General features: G+C 36.3%; 1 protein-coding gene across 1 annotated transcript in view; it reads left to right on the top strand.

Annotated features, from left to right (window-relative positions):
- NOL4 (nucleolar protein 4) overlaps window positions 1-20,914 on the top strand; it is a 183,883-nt gene that overhangs the window by 120,532 nt on the left and 42,437 nt on the right. Inside the window, exons 7-8 of the mRNA XM_085316281.1 lie at window positions 17,422-17,601; window positions 18,347-18,538. Of these exons, the coding sequence (XP_085172407.1) occupies window positions 17,422-17,601; window positions 18,347-18,538 (372 nt within the window). The remainder of the gene's footprint in view (window positions 1-17,421; window positions 17,602-18,346; window positions 18,539-20,914) is intronic.

Raw genomic sequence — 20,914 nt, forward strand, 5'->3', positions numbered from 1 at the left:
TCTTCATCCAGGATTATCCCAACAGATGATCATCCAATTTTAACATCTCTGCTTAAACTTGTGCCAGAAGCAGAAGTTTTCCTTCTGGCCTCTGGTACAATATGTGAAGGCAAAAGCCGACAGAGGAGTCAGAAAAGCTGCCCATTCAAAATCCAGTTAACAGTCTGAGTTTTACCTCATCACTACCTTAATTCAGTGACCTTTCCTTGTTACTGCTGATTTCTGTAGAAAAGGCTCAAAAACAATTAGCAAGTATAGTTAGAAGACACTTCCTGCATGATCTTGGCAGCACATATTTCAGGTCATTGCATTACCTGTGAGAAAGTATCGAAAGAGGACCGCCAAAAAGATGGCAAAATCCTGAAAATGTTGAGAAAAAAGTGCAATATTATGGAGACTTTGATTTAAAAAGTAATGTGTAAAATGAAATTAGTAGAGCTTTCACAAAACAAATTTGTGGTAGATTTTGTTGAAATTGGGACTCARCTTGATGCAATAGTATTTTTATATGGCACTTTTTAAGCAGCTTTTCCAAAAGTTCTAAGTAGAGTGCAAAAAGGAAATGATTCTGCATGTTCAGACAGAGTACTGAAGGGAACTAATTCTGCAAACAGCGTATCAGAGCTTAGAGTGGATTTGAGCATTAATGTTGTCAGAGAGCAACAAGAGCAGTGCTCCTCCCTGAGGGAAAACAAGCCAGGAGCTAAGGGTGATCGCAACATAGTTTGGGGTAACGTCYTCTCCAGGGCATAGAAATGGTAGAATCCATGGCAAAGGGAAAGAATTTAATTTCAAAAATGCATGAGCCTCACTAATGCTATCCTAAAGCGCTTCTTCGCTCCAGAAAAAAGCAGGTTCTTACCCTGAATTAGTTAAGTGCATTGCAGTTTTCAGTGATAAGGTTAAGTGAAGGACTAACCAAGGTAAACAACTTCTTGGTGTGCAGAGGCAAGGCCTACAGTGTGTTTCCATAGCTCCAGTTATTTAAAGCTTGGGAAACATGAGCTTTGTAAAATGCAAGACGGCAAAACCTTAAGTTTGGATGCATGATCTTCTGTCGTTTATGGATATTCAGAAATTTGTTAAGCCATGAATTTGCCTGTGGTCAAAATTTTACCATCAAAAGAATCCTTAAAAATGCAAAAATACATTCTAGATACCTTATTCAAGAAGTGTCAGGTTACAGTCTGATTCATTTGCAGACAAATAGTTAAAAAAAAAAGAGAGAATAAATATTTTAAGGCTCATAAAAATCTTACTTTAAGGCTCTTCAGAAAAGAGCTACTGAAATGCTGACATTAGAAACTGAGTATAGTCCATGTAGTAAAATGAAGTGGTGTATTGCTGTCTCTTGAGAGTTTTTCTAGCATTAACATTTTTCACAATATGTATGCAGTTTTGTTTTAATGTTTGCTTCTTAGTTTTAACAAGATGAAAAATGAGAATTATTTGTTCATTTAAGATATATACATGAATATAGTAAAAACATTTCAGGAGTAGTAGTAGGGAAAATAATTCCTAGTGGTTAATTTTCAGTGAGAAGCCTTTGTAGAGAAGTATTCTTGGGAGTTAGTGAGGGATCAGAACAGAAATTTCTCCATGTCTTAGAATTCTTGCAACTGGACAATTTTGCTCCCTCTTCTTGGCAAGGTAAGAGCTGACCTGCCAGGCTCTGGTGATACTTTTTGTAATCTTATTCCTGGGAATGCATTGTGAAAAGAAAGGTTGATGATTTAGTATAAAAACAGCTTCCATCAGTCTTCTGTGGAGTTTGTCCAGGGAAAGGCTTGYCGGGAATTCCTCTACAATCAAGATGTTTGAGGTAGTGCAATGGGAGCAGTCTGGCAAACAGAGTTTTAACCTCTTCGCTAGTTTTCCCACATTGGTAACTCTATTATAAAGGAGCCTATGTATCTTTCTTATTCACTGCTGAAAGGCTGAATGGTAAATGGCAGAAATTTTTGCTTTCAAGTTATAATCCTGAATTTTTCTTGTTTTAAAGAAAACAGATTGTCCTAAAACCCAAGTGGAACTTTGATTAAATATAGCATGCAGAACTTATTAGTAGTTAAAAACTACTGGATGCTCCATTTGTCAGATATGTCTTAAGAGCAGGTCCCTGGARGGTGGCACATTGGTGGGAATATCGTTGTGTTCGGGCATTTAGCTTCATACATTAGTTAATCTCCCAGAGATTTATTAAATAAAAGCAGCTACCTGAAAAGCTGGATCTTTTAAAAAACATCACCTTATCAAATAATTTTCATGAGAGTGCTGTTTCATACCTTCAGTAGATTTTCTATAGCCATCATTTTACATTTCTTTCCTTCAATCAAGCTGTAAAGAAAAATAATATTAAATAAATATAGAATGAGACTGGGAGATAATCTTTATTGTGAACTACATAGTAATGCCACCAAATATATTCATTCTTCTGTGCATGTCCAGAAAAATAAGAGTACATGTTCAAACTGATATTGAGCTGATTAGTAAATATGGGATTATTCTCTGCATGGATACCTCCTACTTTGAAATTCACTCTATCTAGAGCAAGAATTTGCAAGATACCTGCTAGATCTTTCCAAAGTATGGCTTTCTATAAACATACATTTGAATGCAAAATGTTCTCTAGAGATTTTATGCCAAACTGTTCTTATTTTACTCATGAGCCATGTAAGAAATGTCTTTTAAAGTCTTGGTTACAAGAAAGTTTTATCTAGAGAAAATATTATTTTGCTATTTGTAYGGTATTGTTTATTCCATCAATGTGAAAGGATCTGTTCACAGTGGTTCATGCTGATCATTAGACAATTTTGATTTTGTTTCCTAAAGAAATGTTTTCAGCTCTCTGTGTCTTTCCCTGCCTAACCTTGAACCTCTTGACCAATTTTAATTTAGTTTCATACTGCAGTAATCCTACAGGTTTTATGAAAATCTGTATCTGATTCAAGTAGAAAGACTTTTCAGTTCTACTTTTTGAAGATCAACCTGTTGAATCTATGTATAATATACTGGATAATTCTGTATGGATTTTACCAATTGGAAGTTGAAGCTACTCCTTTGTGAGACTCATAGAAATGACTCATAATCCTGGGAGACAATCTATATACTGCTAGAATAAATCACACTTCTGTATTTTGATTTTGCTTGTGACATTTTTGAAAGAGCTTACTGCATAGAAAAAATCCATAACTTGGACTCGTATCATTCTGTTCCTTTAAGACAGTGACACTAGAGTTGCCAAATTTCTTAACAAGACTGAAGAGGTGATATTTATTAAGGAAAACAAATTTCTGTATACTTTTATTTTCTGTGTGATGTTACATTTTAATAATGGAAAACAAAGCTATTAATGTCGCTGCATATGAACAGATCTTTGTGTTCAAATAGAGCCCTATTATACAAGTTTGCTGGCATACAGGTTGTAGGCCCGGGGCCCACAAAAGGATGTGCTGATACTTTACAGACTAGAAGATTAACAGATAGATTAACATATTGGAGTCGAAAGCAAAATATATGAAGTGGTACTATGAATGCTGCATTACAGATGAGTAAACATTACTGTTTTTAAAATTCTAGCTTTACCAAGCTTGATGGTATATATATCTTTTAAAAATGCACTGGTACATATGTATTTCAGGAAAGTCTACTATCTGGGGAGCATTTTCTTAGTCATAAAGTTTTTATTGGATTTTAGAAAATCTGCCTGTAATCCCTTAGCTACCAAGTAGATACAATGCAACCTTTTAGAACCCCTACAAATTCCTTCTGGTGAGCTGAATCACAGTTTCTTGAAGACTGTTATATTTAGACACTCTTGGCTTCTCGTATCCAGTATCTAATTGTATAACCCACTGAGATGCTTTTTAGATGCATATTGAGAGATCAAAAACTCCTGTGTACAAAAACCGGTAAAGCAAGGACAGCAGATGATTTTTTGTTTTCTATTTTATGCAGTTATCTTAGAATCCATAAAATTTGTACTATACTCTAACCTTTAGCATACACATTGCTGATTTAATAGATTGTAAGGAATCAGTAAAGATACCGAGTTAAAAACTTTACCTTGGTWTGTAGATCACAATGCAACTGCTCTCAGCTAAACTGACTGGATAAATAAGTGTCTTTTCAGCCCCATATGCCTTTCTGCTCTAGAAAATCGACTCTGAGCCATCCCTGATACACCTACTCGGCAGAAGCAAGGTTTATGCAGGAAAGTGCTCAGAGTGCTGTGGGCATAATGCACGTGCACCAGCTGGGCACATGCAGTAAATTTGACACTCAAAGAGAAAGACTGCATGGGTAGGGCATGCACAGAAGACAGCATACTACTGATGTCCAGTAAATCTGATTACTCACTGGAGGAGGGGAGCGTTACTAAATCTGTCCTACCTTTTAGTCTTTCTTTAAAATTAATTCCTACTTACTGATTTCCTGCTCTGTAGCCTGGCACCAAAATACAGCAGAGTTGCTGCCACCTCCAAAGGAGATGACATGGGTATTCACTTCTCATGAGTCCCTCACATTCTGTGTATCCTGGATTTGGGTTTAGTAAAATGCAACAGATGAGAGTTACATTTCCCGTATGTACTGTAACGGGATCTTGTAGCCTGTCAAAATCACAGCAGTGCATGTGTTGCACTCTTGTTAGAGCTCCACGAAAGAAGATGGTGGGTGAGCTCACAGTCCAGGCCGTTACACCAAGAAAGGCATGCCACTTTCTCAAACTAGATCTATGGATGACTTATTTTTACTTTTTACAGTATATTCTATTTTGTTCTCCTCTATATGGTTTCAGTTTCATGCGTTGAAGCTAACGATAAAATAGCAGTTGTATAACATAAGCAAGTCAATAGAGATGGACACGAACTCTTTTAAAGCTTTAGACTGGTTCAGGCCTACAGCTGAACTTTTTAACTAATTCTCTTTACATAGTAAGCTGAATTTAAGATAGGGTTAAAAACCTGCTTGAATTTAAAGGGAAACTTCTGTATAATTTGGCTTGGAGCAAGATGCAAAGCAGGTCTTGATAGCTGGTCACTGCTCCATAATTAAGCACTTGCTGAGTTGTGGTATCAGTATGAGAAAATATTCTGACTGCTCTGATTTATTCCATTTTTTCTGCTATCCTTCTAGCACTTTTTTTTCTCCCAGATTTTTCCTCTACAGCAAGCAAAGTGGGTTGGGATTGATTTGTGGAGGAAGTTAAGTCTTGCCAAACAGGATTTTCTAGTCTACTAAGGGAATTCCCCATTGCTGACTGGAAATAGAGTTGAGCCTTGTGCAGTGTTTCAGTAATCCAAAGTGAATGCAGGTAACAAAGTGGTGCCGGAACTTACAACTCAAAATATCTCTACTAAAAGAAACAAAACCAGTATCTGTTGTAAGTGACTACGGGCTTCTACCGATCAGGCCTATTAGATCATGGGAACTCCTGTGCTGTGTGATGGCTGCACAGTTTCCTCTAGGAGAGCTCTAAGCACCAATGCGACAGAAACATCCTGCAGGCAACAAAGATCATGTGGCTACAAAAAAGCACAGAGGGTCTTGGAGTCAAGAATCAAGTTCAGAAATGTTCTCCTGTGCTGGACAAAAACTGTGTGCAATTTCCTTTCCAAAGCAGATGTTATGCTATGCTTACGCTATGCCATRTTACCAGGCTATCAGGAGGGAGCAGGAGGATACCAACAGCACTGAAAATTTAACAGACTACATAAAATCACAGGGCTTCCTTATATTCAGGCCAGCCAAAAGTTTTCACATACTTTTCTCTTAAATATATATATATTAATGTTTTTTCAAATTAGAAAGTTCTGCAGCTGTCTCAAGCAGGCAAAATTGTAATTTCTCACTACAGTGGGAGTTTCTGGTTGTTTAAGGRTTGTACTATGAAAGCTACAATGCAACAGAGGTACTTAATGATATTGATGGAGGTTTAGGATTTGTGATCTCTCTAATTCTTCTGGAGTGTTTTTCAACACACTGTGTTGTTTGCTATAAATGGTTCCTGGAATAGTTTGATCAGGAATTTCCTTTTGTTTTGGGAGYCATTTTAAATGATTTTTATAATATTGCTCTCTATTTCCTACCTCAGAAACGACAGAATGTGTCTTTAGAAGGAGCATAGCTAGTGTGGCTCCGGGACTGAAAAGTTTGGTTTTTTTTGTCATTTCTGGTTTTCGAGGATCTTTTTGTATGAATGCTAAAGACACATTGATCTGTAGACTAAAGGCTAGAGATTGCTTTTATGAAGAATTTTCCAATGTTATTCTTCTAGTTACAGTCATGTGCTAACCTCAAGCAATAGATCTGTTGTACTCTAATGCAGTGTTCCTCTTGGAGAGATATGATTAGGAAAAGGAGGGTCAAGTTACAAATATTTATTAATCAGTCTAAAGATCCATTTATATCAGATAAGTGGGGAAATAAGCAGCAATGTATTCTCTCTGCTTCAGCTGCTGACATCTCAGCTGCTCCCGCATCACTCTGTATGCAGACCTGGGAACCCCCAGGAATACAGTCTTGATCTGTCCCCTCTTAATTTGTCTCAACTTCAAAATCCCCCCATCTGGCCCTCAAGCAATAATTAAGGCAATTAATCTCGGCTAGTTGCTAACATAGTCTAGCTGATTTTCCTCCAAAGACATTTAAGAAAGCTTAGCAAAGGAAAAGTTTTCAGCTATAAACAGACAGAAACAAAACACAAGAAGGCAGGAAAGATAATCTTTCACTCTCCAGTTGTGTCCCATACTTCTCTGTACACAATGCACTCCTCTGTTGCACTTGCAATAACTGTGTGTAGCACCCCTGTTGCATTCCTAGCTTTCCTGAAAGAGGTCAGTCTTTAAGATGTCATTTGATGACCAGAATCAATTTATAAAATGGCTGCTCAGTACTGAACAGATTATTTTGGGTTACATGCATTCCCATTAACCAATTGGCTTTGTTTTTTGCATGAGTCTGTCTCTCAATATGTTACCATTACTGTCTTTTTTCCTTCAATCTGTACTTCTCAAGATGTAAATGGTCGGTCAGACTCACATGATCAGAAGAGAAGGAGTGACAGGACTGTCTCCTCTCACCTATTCTGGCATATGACTCTAGTGACTGAGCAGCACAAACTGAAGGAAGGAGAGCCTAAATTTGTCTCAATGGAGACAGGTGAGTTGGAGTTCTCTCCTCTGCTGCTTCCACCAATTGTTTTTCAGTCTCCTTCCTGAACATTTGTACTTTTGCCATGCTCAAACTGGAAAGGAGAAAGGTGGGAGAACCTTTGAAATACCATTGTATAGGAATGAAGTAGGAAGAGAAAATCAATGCAGAAGAGATCTTACAATAAATTAGGAAAGAGCACACCAAGAAAAGTCCCTTTCATACCATTGTTAAATCTCATTCYTTTCTTGTCCTGGTCATCAATTTTAGTTCCTCATTATTTGTTATTTTTGTTCTCTGCACTTTATGATTCTCACTCATATGAGTCAGGATAAAAATGAAATTCAGAAACAGTGCTTCTCCTTCCTTATTGGAGAAATAGAACTACAACTCAGCATATAACTGTCTGCAGTTAATACATCCAGTGGCTGTCTGGTCCTAGGCAGCCTTTATAGGGAGTAGCTGAGTTTCTGAACCTCAAATAGGAGTCTTCTGCCAAACYCCTGGCAAGAAGGGGACAGAGGCATCCTTGTTCTTCATTGCTATCCCTCTCCTTCTCTCCACCTAGCAAAAACAGATGCTCCTCTCTTGGTGCTGCCACTCTTGGGGCATACAGACCCTGCAGTATTGACCTGTTATTACCCCATGCATCTGTCTCTGCAGTTACTTTCTTGAAGTTTCTTGTCGAAACTTTGTGCAACCCTGCCACTCACATGGCTTCTGTCTCCATCTTTCCTGGCATACACAGGGTAGAATGAAAGTAAGTGTTAAAACTAAACAACTAAACAAAAATTCTCATCTCCTGACTTTCTGATATAGCTTGAACTTTTTTACCTGTGAACATGTACCTGTAGCTGACAGTTTTAGACAGAAGGGATGTTGTTCACAAATAAGCACCTTATTTCCCAAAGTAGATTCTTGGGACTAGAATTCTTGTAGGACTTGAGAACAGTTTTATGTTTCAGGTTTGTAATTGAAGAAGAAAAATGGTTATWGAATGCTTTTGGTGTCAAAGTATAAATTTATGGCAAGAAGGAGCAGAAAGAAAACTAAGGAGGGTCATAGGAGGGAAATAGTACGACAGAAAAGAAAAGTACTTTGCCAGAAGAGCATGAAACAATAAGGTCTCCAGGCATAATGAGCTTGAAGGAGAGAGAAAAGAAAAAAAAAAGAAAAAAAAAAAAGGAGAAAGCAGCTTAGCTGAAAATTTGGTTTAAACTGAAACAAGAGGCACAAACAGAAAGAATAGCAAAAGAGAAAAAAAGAGGAACAAAGGTTGTGGCAACTTTCTAGTTCATTGTAAATGTTTGGCAAGGGCCCATGACTAGACCAGTCAATTAGGTGCAGTTTCCCTCATACTGGCAGTGAGAGAGAGGATACTTCTCCTCAAGGCAATGCACTCAGAATTGAAACAGAGCATCCAGTTATGTCATTTTGACAAGAAACTGCTATAATGATCACATTGTCACATTAATGTGATCTAATGATCATATTATCAYGTTATTTCCCTTTATGTAGATATTCCTCCTGTATGCAGATATTCCTAAGAAATTATAATCTTAGAAATGAAACATTAGGCTTAGGAATACTAAGCTACTTTTCAAGAAATTATTTCACTCCTATATCTCATTTCCTATTTTTAATGATAATAGCTTCATACTTAAGTCAGGCTTCAGAGTCCATGACTGCGGCTGTAGTACTTAGCAATTACTTTTTTTTTGAAACTGGCAATAGTTTGGGATATTTTTGAACGCCAGCAGTAACACTGTTGACCAGCTCCTGGGCTCTTTGAAGGATAGATTGAGTTTTGTCAGAGGCTCTGCTGTTTCCACTTCAAAGAGTTCCTATGAACCTAGGCTGTTTACACCAACCTTGACATGCTGGGTTATATGTTACTCTTCTGTCAGTAAGATAAGAAGGGCAGGCTGCAAAGGGAAGAGTGAGAGTCTTTCAGCTTGAACTGTTGTAATTGTCTTTGCGGTATCCAGTACTCTCTTCTCCATCTGAGTTACCTCCTACATGCTTTTGCGTATGTTAGAAGTTTCATTCTCAATTTAAATGGAAGGATAGGAAGCAAACARCCTACTGCTTTTATAAAGTAGTTTGTAAACTATTGTAGCACCTGATTTTCTAACTATCTACCAGAGAATGACAGTTATGTTTGAATATTTATTGGTGGTCAAAAATGCTCAGTAGCTGCCTGTAACATGAACCTCCATTTCATCAGAATAATGGCAACTGTAAAGTTTCTTGGCAAAAAGCCAAAATTTTACCAAAAATTGGAAATCATGTTTTTCTAGTAAAATAGCTTTTAATCAATGCGTTTAAACCAAAGTATAGGGGCTACATGGGGCACCTTTAGGCTTTTGGCTTCTCAAAACTATGGCAGTATCTAGGAAGYATGGAAATACTGTCCTTAGAAGAGTATTTTGAAGATTACTTACATTTGATAATAAGATAGGCTCTTGCAAGGATTGCAATATCTACAGTCAGATCTTCTGGTTTGATTTTGAGTGTACTGTAGGAAGTATTCAAAGCATCTGTTGGCTCTTGTTTTTACAGAAAGCCAGAAGTTTGTGATGGAACTTTCTTATGTGGCAGCCCTGGCTTCACATATTCACAGAAGGTCTGTCAGATCCTCTCAAAGCTTCAGAACAGCAGTGTATGATGCTGAAAATAGTTTAGGCTTTTATTTGAATCTGTCGCTATTTAGCTTTAGCTTTTCAACTCCCACAAAGGACATTGCATTTTTGCCAAAAACATRGTATGTACATTGTTTGTGCCATGTAACCAATTATTTTTGTATATCTAKTTTTTTAATAGCTAGTTGAAAGAGCCTAACTTCCTACATCAATGACAGGAGTTCTACAAGTCATTAATAAAACAATTTTAATAAAAGCTGTGAGAAGTATCAAGTCTCCTACTCTGTTGAATCTGCTGTACCCTGGGAGTCTTGACGCTGCTGGGCTAGACATGTTTTGACATTTCCATTCCGATTATCAGAGAATTCTGCTGCTCCAGAGTGCTTGGGATAATATCCTAGTGCCAAGAAGCAGCAAGAATTAAAGGAGGAATTAGAAAATAATTCCTTAAACTGTCACCTTTAGCATACTTTGTCCTTCTACCTGACTGAGAATTTTCAGTTGCTTCTCTGCTTTTACTTTTCTTTTTAATTTCTGAGATTATTTCTATTAGGGCAAAGTGATATATTTCAATAAAGTCAGTCAATACCTGTGGGATAGACCCAGGATAGAATATATTTTAGGTAAAAGGAGAAAACATACCATAGGAAGATCTCTGTTTCAGAAGGTCTTCCAATTATCTCTTATCTTTCAATTATCCAGACTTTTTTCTATCCAGTAAAATCCCACTGGAATGGAAGTGTCTAGAAAATTGAGAGTTTACCCTACTTATTGTTAATAAATGGCCTCTTGTTAAAAAAAAAAAAAAAGTCTTAAGCATACAAATAGTATGATACAGGCTGGCTAATTACTGATAGACTAGATAGTCTTGGGAACAGTCACCTTTTTTTCACTACTGTAAAAACACAGGCACTGCGGAAAAGACCATGTCAACAATAATTCATGAAAAAAAATCTTTTGTTTCTTATTTTCTACTGTAAATACCTGAAGAGTTGTCTTTCTGGACTTTGCATTAAAACAGAGAAAACAGAAAAGGTCTTTTAGTATTTCTACATAATCTAAGTTTTATGATAAAATGTCCTATAGGATGTACTCAAAACAATTTGCATGTTAGATGACATTTCTATAGAGTCAAACCTACAAAATCCTGGATTTCAGATTTATATTCTTCTATTAAAAATGGTGTTATATGCTAATATTATATATATCTAAATGAATGCTCCAATACTAGAAATTTTGCCTGATGACACCTTTCCATTATCAAGCTTGAGATTTTATGAAGAAGCTGAAACTGTAATGTGTTCACCACAGTTGTGATATAACAGAGGGAGCAGAAGACTCATAGTCCGATGCAAAGATATGGGTAACACGAGCAAATGACAAGTTTATAAAAATGAAGTTAATTGGATCCAGAAATAAATGGTGAGACACTGGAATTGTGTTTGAGACTTCACAGTATTTTTAGTAATGAAAAAGAGATGATGGACGGTAAAGTTCCTCACACATGATAGTATGAAAGTTTGAAGAGGCTATAGGAAAATGATAATAACAGTAAAACATGGAAGAGAAGAAGATATAGGGGTTAAATGAAGTTATGGACAAATGGCTTACTAATGAAAAATCACAGAGAGTTGGACTTCTATCTATAAATCTGAAAGAGGAATGCTTAAGAAACCCAGTTTTGACTGATACTCTAGTGTTTGAATTGAGGAGAGAAAAAAAAAAGGAATGTTTGAATTTATGGTTTCACCTCTTTTAATAATAAAACGGCACATATGTCCTAGAGTTATTTGTTGGTTTATGTTATTTATACTGTATATGTTATAGATTTTGTATTWAAAAAAATCTGTATGCAAGTCACCTAAAATATGGAAAACTCACAGTTTGCATAGCAAAATAAGTGGTATTCTAAGAAATTAATATACAGGTCAAATATAATTTTAAGAGGAAGATATAGRATATAAGTTTTCTCTTAACCTTACAGGCTTAACTTTTTAATTGTGTTGAGTTATAAAATAAAATGCATTATTCATACAGTCAGTTCACTGAAAACTAAGATGTTATACTTTCCTCAAAAACCCTGTTATACATAGAATCAGTTAAAAATGGAAAACTGAAGTAAATAATTAAAACCTAGTTCTAATTTAAGGGACAATTTTTGAAAGAAAAGTCTTCAATCAAACTGGGTGTCATAATAATATTCTAATCCATTTTTGAGTCATATGAATGATTTCTATGAAAATAAATGTACACGGTTGCACATGGGAAAATACATACAGAAAAGCCCACCTAATTTGCAAGAATGATTTCWGAAATTACAGAATTTGACATATACAGTTGTTGGGAGGAAAAGACTAAGGTATAGAAAGAGAAGGAAGAAAAGATTGGAGGTATAACCAGAACTCTGTCCACTTTAGATTATGTTTTTATTTCCTGATAAAAAATGGTGATGTAGTAATTCTTATACCTGTGGAGACAAATTTATGAAAGAGAATCATGTATAGCCAGTAGAGTGTTTTCATCTCTACCTACCTGTAAATATTATTTCACAACTCTTTTCCCTTCTATACAGTGTGGAAACCCATGCGAATACATACCAACTCTTCAAATTTCTAGATCTCTTTCTGTCTACAAATCTCTTCACTTCACAGGAGAGCTGTGGTTTATGTAACCAATTAATGCCTCATGAAATGACTGAAATGATGATAAGCTATCCAACTAAATGYAGAAAAATGAAGCCTGGTTCAAAAAAAATCATGTTAGGCTTTCTTCACAGAGCTTTTCTTTAAAAGGGCAGTTTTTATTTCCTTTCAGCATTTTTTTAAAAATCACAAAGCCATGATTTTCACAATTTTTGATCATGACAAATGACCATCCTTAATAATTATCTTTTTGATACTGGGTAAGCTTTGACTTACACAGCAATGATCGCCGCCATACAGTCATTGAGATAGTTAAAGAGTAGCCAAGAGTCTCCGGCTGTCAACTCCTAGGAAAAGCCTGGTGCAGTGAGTTCATGTGACATCATCCTGCCTACACAAATCAAATCTGATGGCCATCCACCATCTCATGGTCTACTACTATAGTAGACTTTATTTTTGTTCGTGTTTTATTCTTGCTCCTTTATTCTTGACAAAAAGATTTCTGTTAGCAGCTGTGAGGTTTCTGTATTACTATCTGTTGCATATATGGAGAATTCTTCAGTCTTGCAAATAAAATGATATGCTCTTTCTGCTACAAGCATATTAGAAATCAGTCAGGCAATAAAGGAATAACTCCATAGAAGGACCTCTGATAAAAAACCCTTTGCAGTTTTGGGAGTTGCTCTTGAAGGAGCTTTTGGACCAAATAAAGAGCATCCAGAGCAAACCAGTGAAAATGAATATGATTCTGGAAAACATGAGTTACAAAGAAGGATTAATTAATTGAGAAGAGAAGATTGAGTGTATGGGAAATGATAACAGTCTTCAAACATCTGAAAGGCTCTAATAAAGAGGGAAGAGAATTATCTCTTCTCTAGCTACATTCATCCTCCATTATCATATGTAGTGGAGAGATGAAAAAGAAACAGGTTTAAAACAGTTTATGAAAGACTGAGGTAGGTGTTAAAAATATCCTAATAATTCTGAAGACAGTGAAATACTGGGATAGAGTGTCTGGGAGATGCATGGAATCTGCATTACTGGAAGTCTTTGAGATAAGAACAGGAAAGCAATAATCAGAAATGACCTGATCTTGCCCTGTGCCAGGAGAATATGCTAGGAAACATTGTGATATCCTTTTAGGTTTTTATTGTATGATTTTGCACTTACCTAACATCAGCTGACTTATTGTTGCCAACTCAAGAATTATTGGAAGCACTCTGATATATAGATATATATAAAATATTATATATATTTATATATACATATAAATTTATGAGCTTCTGGAACCAGGTTGTTAGGCAAGAAGCTCTGATATCATTTTTATGAAGCAGAAGCTTCTAGTRTTTATTATTGCAGGGGAGAGATTGGAACATGGAGCTTCCAGAAAAGAACAAAGACAAAATGACCAGAATTTATTGATTAATATTTCAGTATTTTCAAGGTAACTTTGTAATTATCTGAATGTTTACGTAGAGACTATACTCTTGACCTAAGCCTTAGCYTCCTTTGTTTGAGAGAGTTTTTCTATGTTGCTGTCACTATTGTTTTCCAATCCACATTTTGTCAAGCACAGAAGTTTCACATGTGGAACATCTGTGTCTATCAAATGCTTTAGTTTCATGATCACTTTAATCTTGCACTGCTGTCAGAAGAGATGTGTGTGCTTCTCAGTGGTCACTCCTCCTGTGGCCCAAAGGTTTGGGCTTTCAGGTGGTGAACTGGAGCCAGGAACTCATCCCGCTGTTAAACAGACTGGCAAAAGAGAGGAAAAAAAAGTTTGGACAGTATCACTTTTCCCATGTAGTTCACTACAGGACTACAGAAAAATATGTGTGTCAGCACAAGGGGAGAGGTTATACAGACGAGAATGAGTAGCTTCCTACCTGGCAAGGTGACAGCAACTGCTTTAAAGGACAATGCCAGCCTAAAGTGTTCATCTGTCTATGCCATAAAACTCATAAATGTGGAATATGTGTTARAGAAAATTTGTCCTCCTCTATCATGCTCCATGTTTGGTTAGTGCTGAAACTGCTCAATAGAATTTGAAAATAAGATGTTTTGTGCTACTGCAAGCTACTCAAGTGAGAAAAAGTTAGTTTCTGCAATCACTCAGTATTCATCTGTGTAGAAATATAAAAATTTAAAAATTTTATTCTGAACTGAGCTTTTTGTAACCTCCCTCCTWTGTATGCTGAACTGACACTAGAAAAAATCCATCTTTTTTCCTGCTACTATAAACAGTCTTAAGCTACCTGACAAATAAATACAGTCTCCTGCCATGCCATTTGGTCAGAGTATGCTATTCTCCAAATTTCGTTTCAGGTGCCAAAGTTATTCTTAAAATAAATATTTTGGAGAAAATATTGGAAAARGCTCTCTGTATAATGCTTTCTTAAAAAATTAGTACCATTATTTTCAGAGAGATGTAGCTAATCAAATTTGGCCTGATTTTCTTTCCTTCGCAGAAAYCAACTCTCAGTCTTGGTGCATAATTTATGATCTTGGCATTCAGCCCAAACATATGTACGTGTTGAAATCAGTTTTGCATCTGCTTAACTTTACGGACATGAGTAGTCTAATCATACTTTATCTGATGAAATGTCTCATGTGAAATGTTTGCATTACAAGAGTTCCAGACAGGCTTCTTCAGGACGGTATGTTCCCCTTTACTATAACTTTATATGGCACCTAGTTCAAAAGATGGCTTCTTGATTACCTTGGTGCCCTCGACATGCTCCCACAATACTGTTAGATTTATAGCTGTAATATGGAATGAAATGAAGAATTGCAGAAGAACAAGTCTTGCAGTCTGGAGCAGATCTTCTACTGCATAACACTTGGACAGAATTACAATAATGCTGACAGGTCATGAGTTTTTACTCTAAAAATTCTGTTCTGGAAATTTCTTCAGGATCAACCAAAACCACCCTTCATATTCCTTAGTAACAGGCTAGCAGGTAGCTGCTGTTKGTCTGCTGGTGTTTGTTGGACAGGTTGCTATTGCTCATGTACAGTAAGCGCTCTAATACGCTATAGCTGTTGTCTCCTGTCAGCATAGAACCATTTTCTTCCTGAGCTTGATTACCCAGTAAATTCAACACCTCCTGCAACCTCAAGAGTTACCTGAATGGGCAGCAGTGTAGGTGTCTGTCATCTGGACAGGGTGCTACGGAAAGGAACAGTTTCTCTTCCCTGCCTCAGTTACTTTCCCAAATCTCACCTTCCCACCCCATTTCAGCTTTGCCATCCCGAGCCCTGAGGCAGTGGCAAAATGTCTTGCCTCCTATAGGCTATGCAGTCATAAGCTATAGGAAGAGATGAGGTGATGCTAAGCTTGCTGCTTGCTGAAGGTTTGTATCTGAAGGGTTGTGGTTTTGTTTAATTTTCATTATCCCTACAGCTACTGAGAGGGTATGTAGTGGTCTAGGGAGTGAAGAGACTCTTAAGAAAGGTGGGGAGAGACTACAAGATCTGATATTAGGAGCATTAAGGATTAAAAAGCGGAACTCATGGGATTTGTTCTGTGAGGACATGAAGCCTGGGGTGGATGGGTAAGAAAGGAAGGCTTTGAGTATGCATGCTGCAAAGGCAAGGTAAGGAAAAGAACAGCACTGACTGCAAAATTAATGGTGTACAGAGGATCAGATAAGATGGAAATGAAAACAGAAAAAGAAAAAAAGAATTTAGAATGAAAATACAAAGCAAGAAATATTCCTTAAAATTGATTTGTCTTGTTTGCTTTTCCCTCCTATCTTACTGCCCAGCTAGATTCTGCTATTGGTGAAAACAMCTCTGAAATAAAGATAACTTTAGTGAAATCAAGATATAGAGTAAGACATGTAATTCTATGCAGATGTATTTGAAATATATTTTTGGTTGAGGTTTTATGCCCCTGATCTTTTGTGACATTTAGACAGGAGGTACAGAAAAAAGTATGAAATTTGTCATGTATACAATGTGYTTTGGCACAAGAGAAGAAAATTTTGGTATGCTGCAGGATGAAAATACTATAGAAGTTAAATTGTGCTCTGAATTACCTAAATGTGAATTTGATGGCTTTGATGGAGATACTCCATGATACTTTTTTGTAGCTGGGGAAGAAATGATCTTAAAGTCTTAAGTCATGGAAGGCTTTTTATTATTGTTTATCTTTTTGAGATCTGCAGTTTGAAGTGTATGTAGGAGAATCAGATAACTGAAATCTTGATATTGCAAGGAAAAATGAACAATATTGGCTCTTTCTGTAGCTAGCAACTTTTTAGGCAGCATAAGTGGACAGCAGTCTAATGAGATGGTCATCTTGATTTATCTAGCAAACTAACTGTTCTGCTCGGGAGAAAATTCAGAATGTTGATATGAGAAAATAAAAAATTAATAGCTATTCAATTTTTGCTTTTACGATTCTCAGAGAAGCACTAATAATGTTAACAAACATATACATCTTTAATTCATTTTTGGGTTTTGTGAGTGGAAACTAGAATATGACCATTACCATGTTTTGAATAACTTATTGCAGCTCTTGATAATGATGGTAATGATTGGATGAATATCAATGTCTGCTACTTAATTCTGCTTTACCTTAAAATGTGTAATTTTTATTCCTTTGGAGTTTTGTGCAAATGCACTGCCCTTATTTACATCTTGATGTAAAGAAGCCAGTATTTGTAAAAAATTTCTGTATGTGGTACTYAAACAGGGCTACATAACACATATCTCATCTTAACTGTAATTATCATAGGAGTTTCATTTAGTAAYTGATTTATTGAATTTGCATCTGGTCATTTTTATTTTAAGTACTGAAATGAATARTATCATGAATTTTTCCCCTTACAAAAATCATGAGCACTTTATTTTAGCTCTGGAGAGAGCAATATGAAGAATTTTTAAAAAACTGTGGAATTCTTTAAGTGTTTCTAAAGCATGTGGAAGACTTTATTTACGTAGTCTATTTTTACAAATACATTCTTTTTCTCTGCTTTCAGTCCCCTGCCCATAGCTATTCAAGCTATGACTCTGGCAAGAATGAGAGTGTAGACAGAGGTGCAGAAGATCTGTCTATGAATCGAGGCGATGAGGATGAGGATGACCATGATGAACAGGAAGATCCTGAGAAGGTTAATGAATCAGATGGGGTAGAAGCTGAGCGACTGAAAGCTTTTAATGTAAGTCCTCTTAGACTCATTGACTTGTTTACTTCCACTACCTTCCTTTTACATTTTTATTTATGGATAAGTTAAACAATATTAGAGGCACATTAATTTAATTTGCAGGATCTTTTAATTATTATTTTAAAACACATTAAACTCTTGACAACAGACACTAGATTCACTGTGTTTTATTTAGAATTTTAAGGCAGAGTGCCATCTTTAACAGTGAGAAAAACAAAGCTTTGTTTTGTGTGTGTGCATGTGTGTGTGTATATATGTGTGTGTGTGCATGTTCATTCTGCGAATGCAAAGGGACGGTAGCTAGTTTATCAGAAGACCATTCCAGTGGTCAGCTGTTTTCAATTGCTTTCCCAATATATGTAATTATGCATGAAAACACAGGCAATTGTTCAAACAAAGAAAAAGATTCAGTTCAATAAAATGATGTAGCAATCACAACTTATTGTTAATAATGAAACTTAAGTGGTGCCTATTTTCACAATCTGTTCTGGTTTATCTCGCAAGTTCTGTATCCTATAGACTATTCTTTTCTTGTCTTTTTTTTTTTAATCAGTCCTTCCCCTCCCCCCCCAAAAAATAATCCTTTAAAGAATTGTTTGCTTAATATTTCTGGCTTCCCATTACAAAGCTCTTCAGTGGATAGAAAAAGTGTCTTCCTCTCAGTAATCAAGACAGGAAGCTAGGAAGAGAAGAGAGCAGCCCTCCAAACCCGTCTCCTCTGTCTCCCTCTTGCCAACAGATGTTTGTCAGGCTGTTTGTAGATGAAAACTTGGACCGAATGGTCCCAATCTCTAAGCAGCCCAAAGAAAAGATCCAGGCTATCATTGACTCATGCAGGCGACAATTCCCTGAGTATCAAGAGCGTGCCAGAAAACGCATACGTACTTACCTCAAGTCCTGCAGGCGGATGAAAAGAAGTGGTTTTGAGATGGTGAGTTTTGATTTAAAACCCAGCCCTAGTTTCCATCAAAACCCCATATGTAAATCCATGGCACTATTTTGTTTTCATCTTAGTGTCTTTTTTTTTTGTTTGTTTGCTTGTTCGTTTTGTTTTTTGGTAATATGAGGTCAGAGGTTTCTTTTTCCTTCCTTCATTCTTTCTGAATTTATTCCTTTTGTTCACTGATTTAAAAATGCTTTGAGATGCTATAGTTCACAAGATAAACTAGTATGAATCCGTAGGAAAATAAGAATAAAGTATGAGGGAAGAAACTAATTTAAGGCTTATATAGTGATATATTTTCTTCTTTAGGTTATGGTTAGAAAAGATTTTTGCCTGGCAAAATCTTGCAGTAAGATGGATTTTTCTTTAAAATTCTTCTACTAATTGGCTTTATGTGAGCTCTGTATAAAGTAGATCCCATTGGAGAAGTGCTAGACCCAAGTTAACAGCCAGTGTAGAAACATGTTTTTAACAATAGTTTAAGGTTTTGATTTTTTTCTTGCATATTTTAACCTGCTAACAATAGGTGAAAGTTATCCTTTKGAAATCTTTCAGTTGGTTAAATGCATTCTGCACATCTACATAGGCCTTTAAAACATCAGAATCTTCAAGTTTACATTTCTATTATCCTCATGCATTGTTAACTGCAATTGAACCAAAGACCGTGAAAACTGTATTGGTATACCAATGGCAGCGTTTTCAGATATTAATATGACCCAGTATCCCAAGAGTGTGTAAAGAATAGCTATTCACACAGGCTGGTAACTTAAGAATCTCCAAATAACTTTTGTATTTCCAAAACCCAGGAAAATCACATGAAGTTAAGTAGCAACTTATGTTTGATGTATCATATCTCTTTCTCTAGCCGCTAGATGACAATAAAATGACCTCATCGTTACAAATAGACATCATTTAGTGATCAAACATATCATTTTTATTTTAATGAATCATCTGCAAATCCACTGATTACATAAAAAAAATTACTGGGGATGACTGAATTTTACTGTTTCTCGCTCTGTCTCTGTCTCTGTCTCTCTTTCCTGCAGTTTCTACAGGATATTTATGAAGTCCATATGTTGGTTTTAAGGAGTTAGTTGACAGTTATAGAAGGAAAATACCAGGCTTATCTGTAGAGTAAGACTACTACCCAATAACTCAAAAAGCGGAGACAGAAAATTTTAGCTAATTTTTTGTGTGTGTTCATGAATCTAACAGCATGGTTTTATTATTTGAGACATGTGTTAATGCTGTTTTTGAACGATGGAAACATAGATGAAAAGAGACAGCTAGAATAAAGGACATCTGTATGGATAAAAGTGCCAAAGATTGACTGGTGGTATACATGTCAGATTGTATAGCCTTCCAAAGTAAAAGCAGGAAAAATGGAAAGTAAATATTTTCAGTAAGTAGCATCAAGTTACATCTACTCACTCTGGCTGAAAATTAGTAAGCAATGTCAAGTTCAGCCATCACTGTGCCAAATATTTTWATTTTGCTGTCCTTTCACTGAAAATACTTGTACAATTAGCCAGCGCGAGCAGATCTCCTCACCTTTCCAATTTATGGCCTCATTACTGTCATTATTCACACTGGTGAGCACTTATGTAAACTGGTTCATTTTTGTTATCTGAAAGACTTGCACAACTGCTTTTCAATATGAATAAGGGGCTTACAGCCTGACCCATAACAGCTAGATTGGCTTGACTTCAGCAGATTATTCACATATTCATATGAATAAAGGTTGCAGGATCAAATGTATTCCTGGAAGGGGAAAAGGCACAAAGACTACCAGGAACGTGATTCAAATAGGCAGTCTTTATAGTTCAGAATTATACCCTGCTTTTATAATGTTCCATTACAGTTTATGGTGGGGTTTATTGCTTTTTAAATAAAAATTGCCCTCCAAAATATTGACTTTGCTGACCATGAATGAAAGTGACAGGGCATTGGCTCTCCTGCCAAAGACTGCAGCCCTCACAGGCAGGAGGGAAATGTGTCCTGCTTCCTTACTCGCAGGGAGGAACCTGAGCCAAAGACTACCCAAAGGCCCTGGAAGAACTCCCGTTCACTTTCTGAGAGAATATGTGATGTTCTGTCTTAATGACCTGGATTCAGGTAGTTCTGAGATGGAACACATACCCGTTTGCTTTTTTCTGAATTATGTTCTGATTTCTGAATTACTTTATCAGTACCTCGTGATTGTAAGCAGGTTTTAAAAGTGCTACCTCGGACAGAGGCACTTCACTGTATGATTATTTTGATGTACTTACCATGTTGACAGTGGGAAAAGATCACTTTGGATAGTAACATTTGTTCCAAACAATCATGAGAGGACATGTTGGTGCTGATTTGAATCAGGTGCTA

This window comes from Rhea americana, unplaced genomic scaffold, assembly GCF_003343005.1.
Source record: "Rhea americana isolate MKP2758 unplaced genomic scaffold, rheAme1 scaffold_46, whole genome shotgun sequence".
In the NCBI taxonomy this organism is placed as follows: domain Eukaryota; kingdom Metazoa; phylum Chordata; class Aves; order Rheiformes; family Rheidae; genus Rhea; species Rhea americana.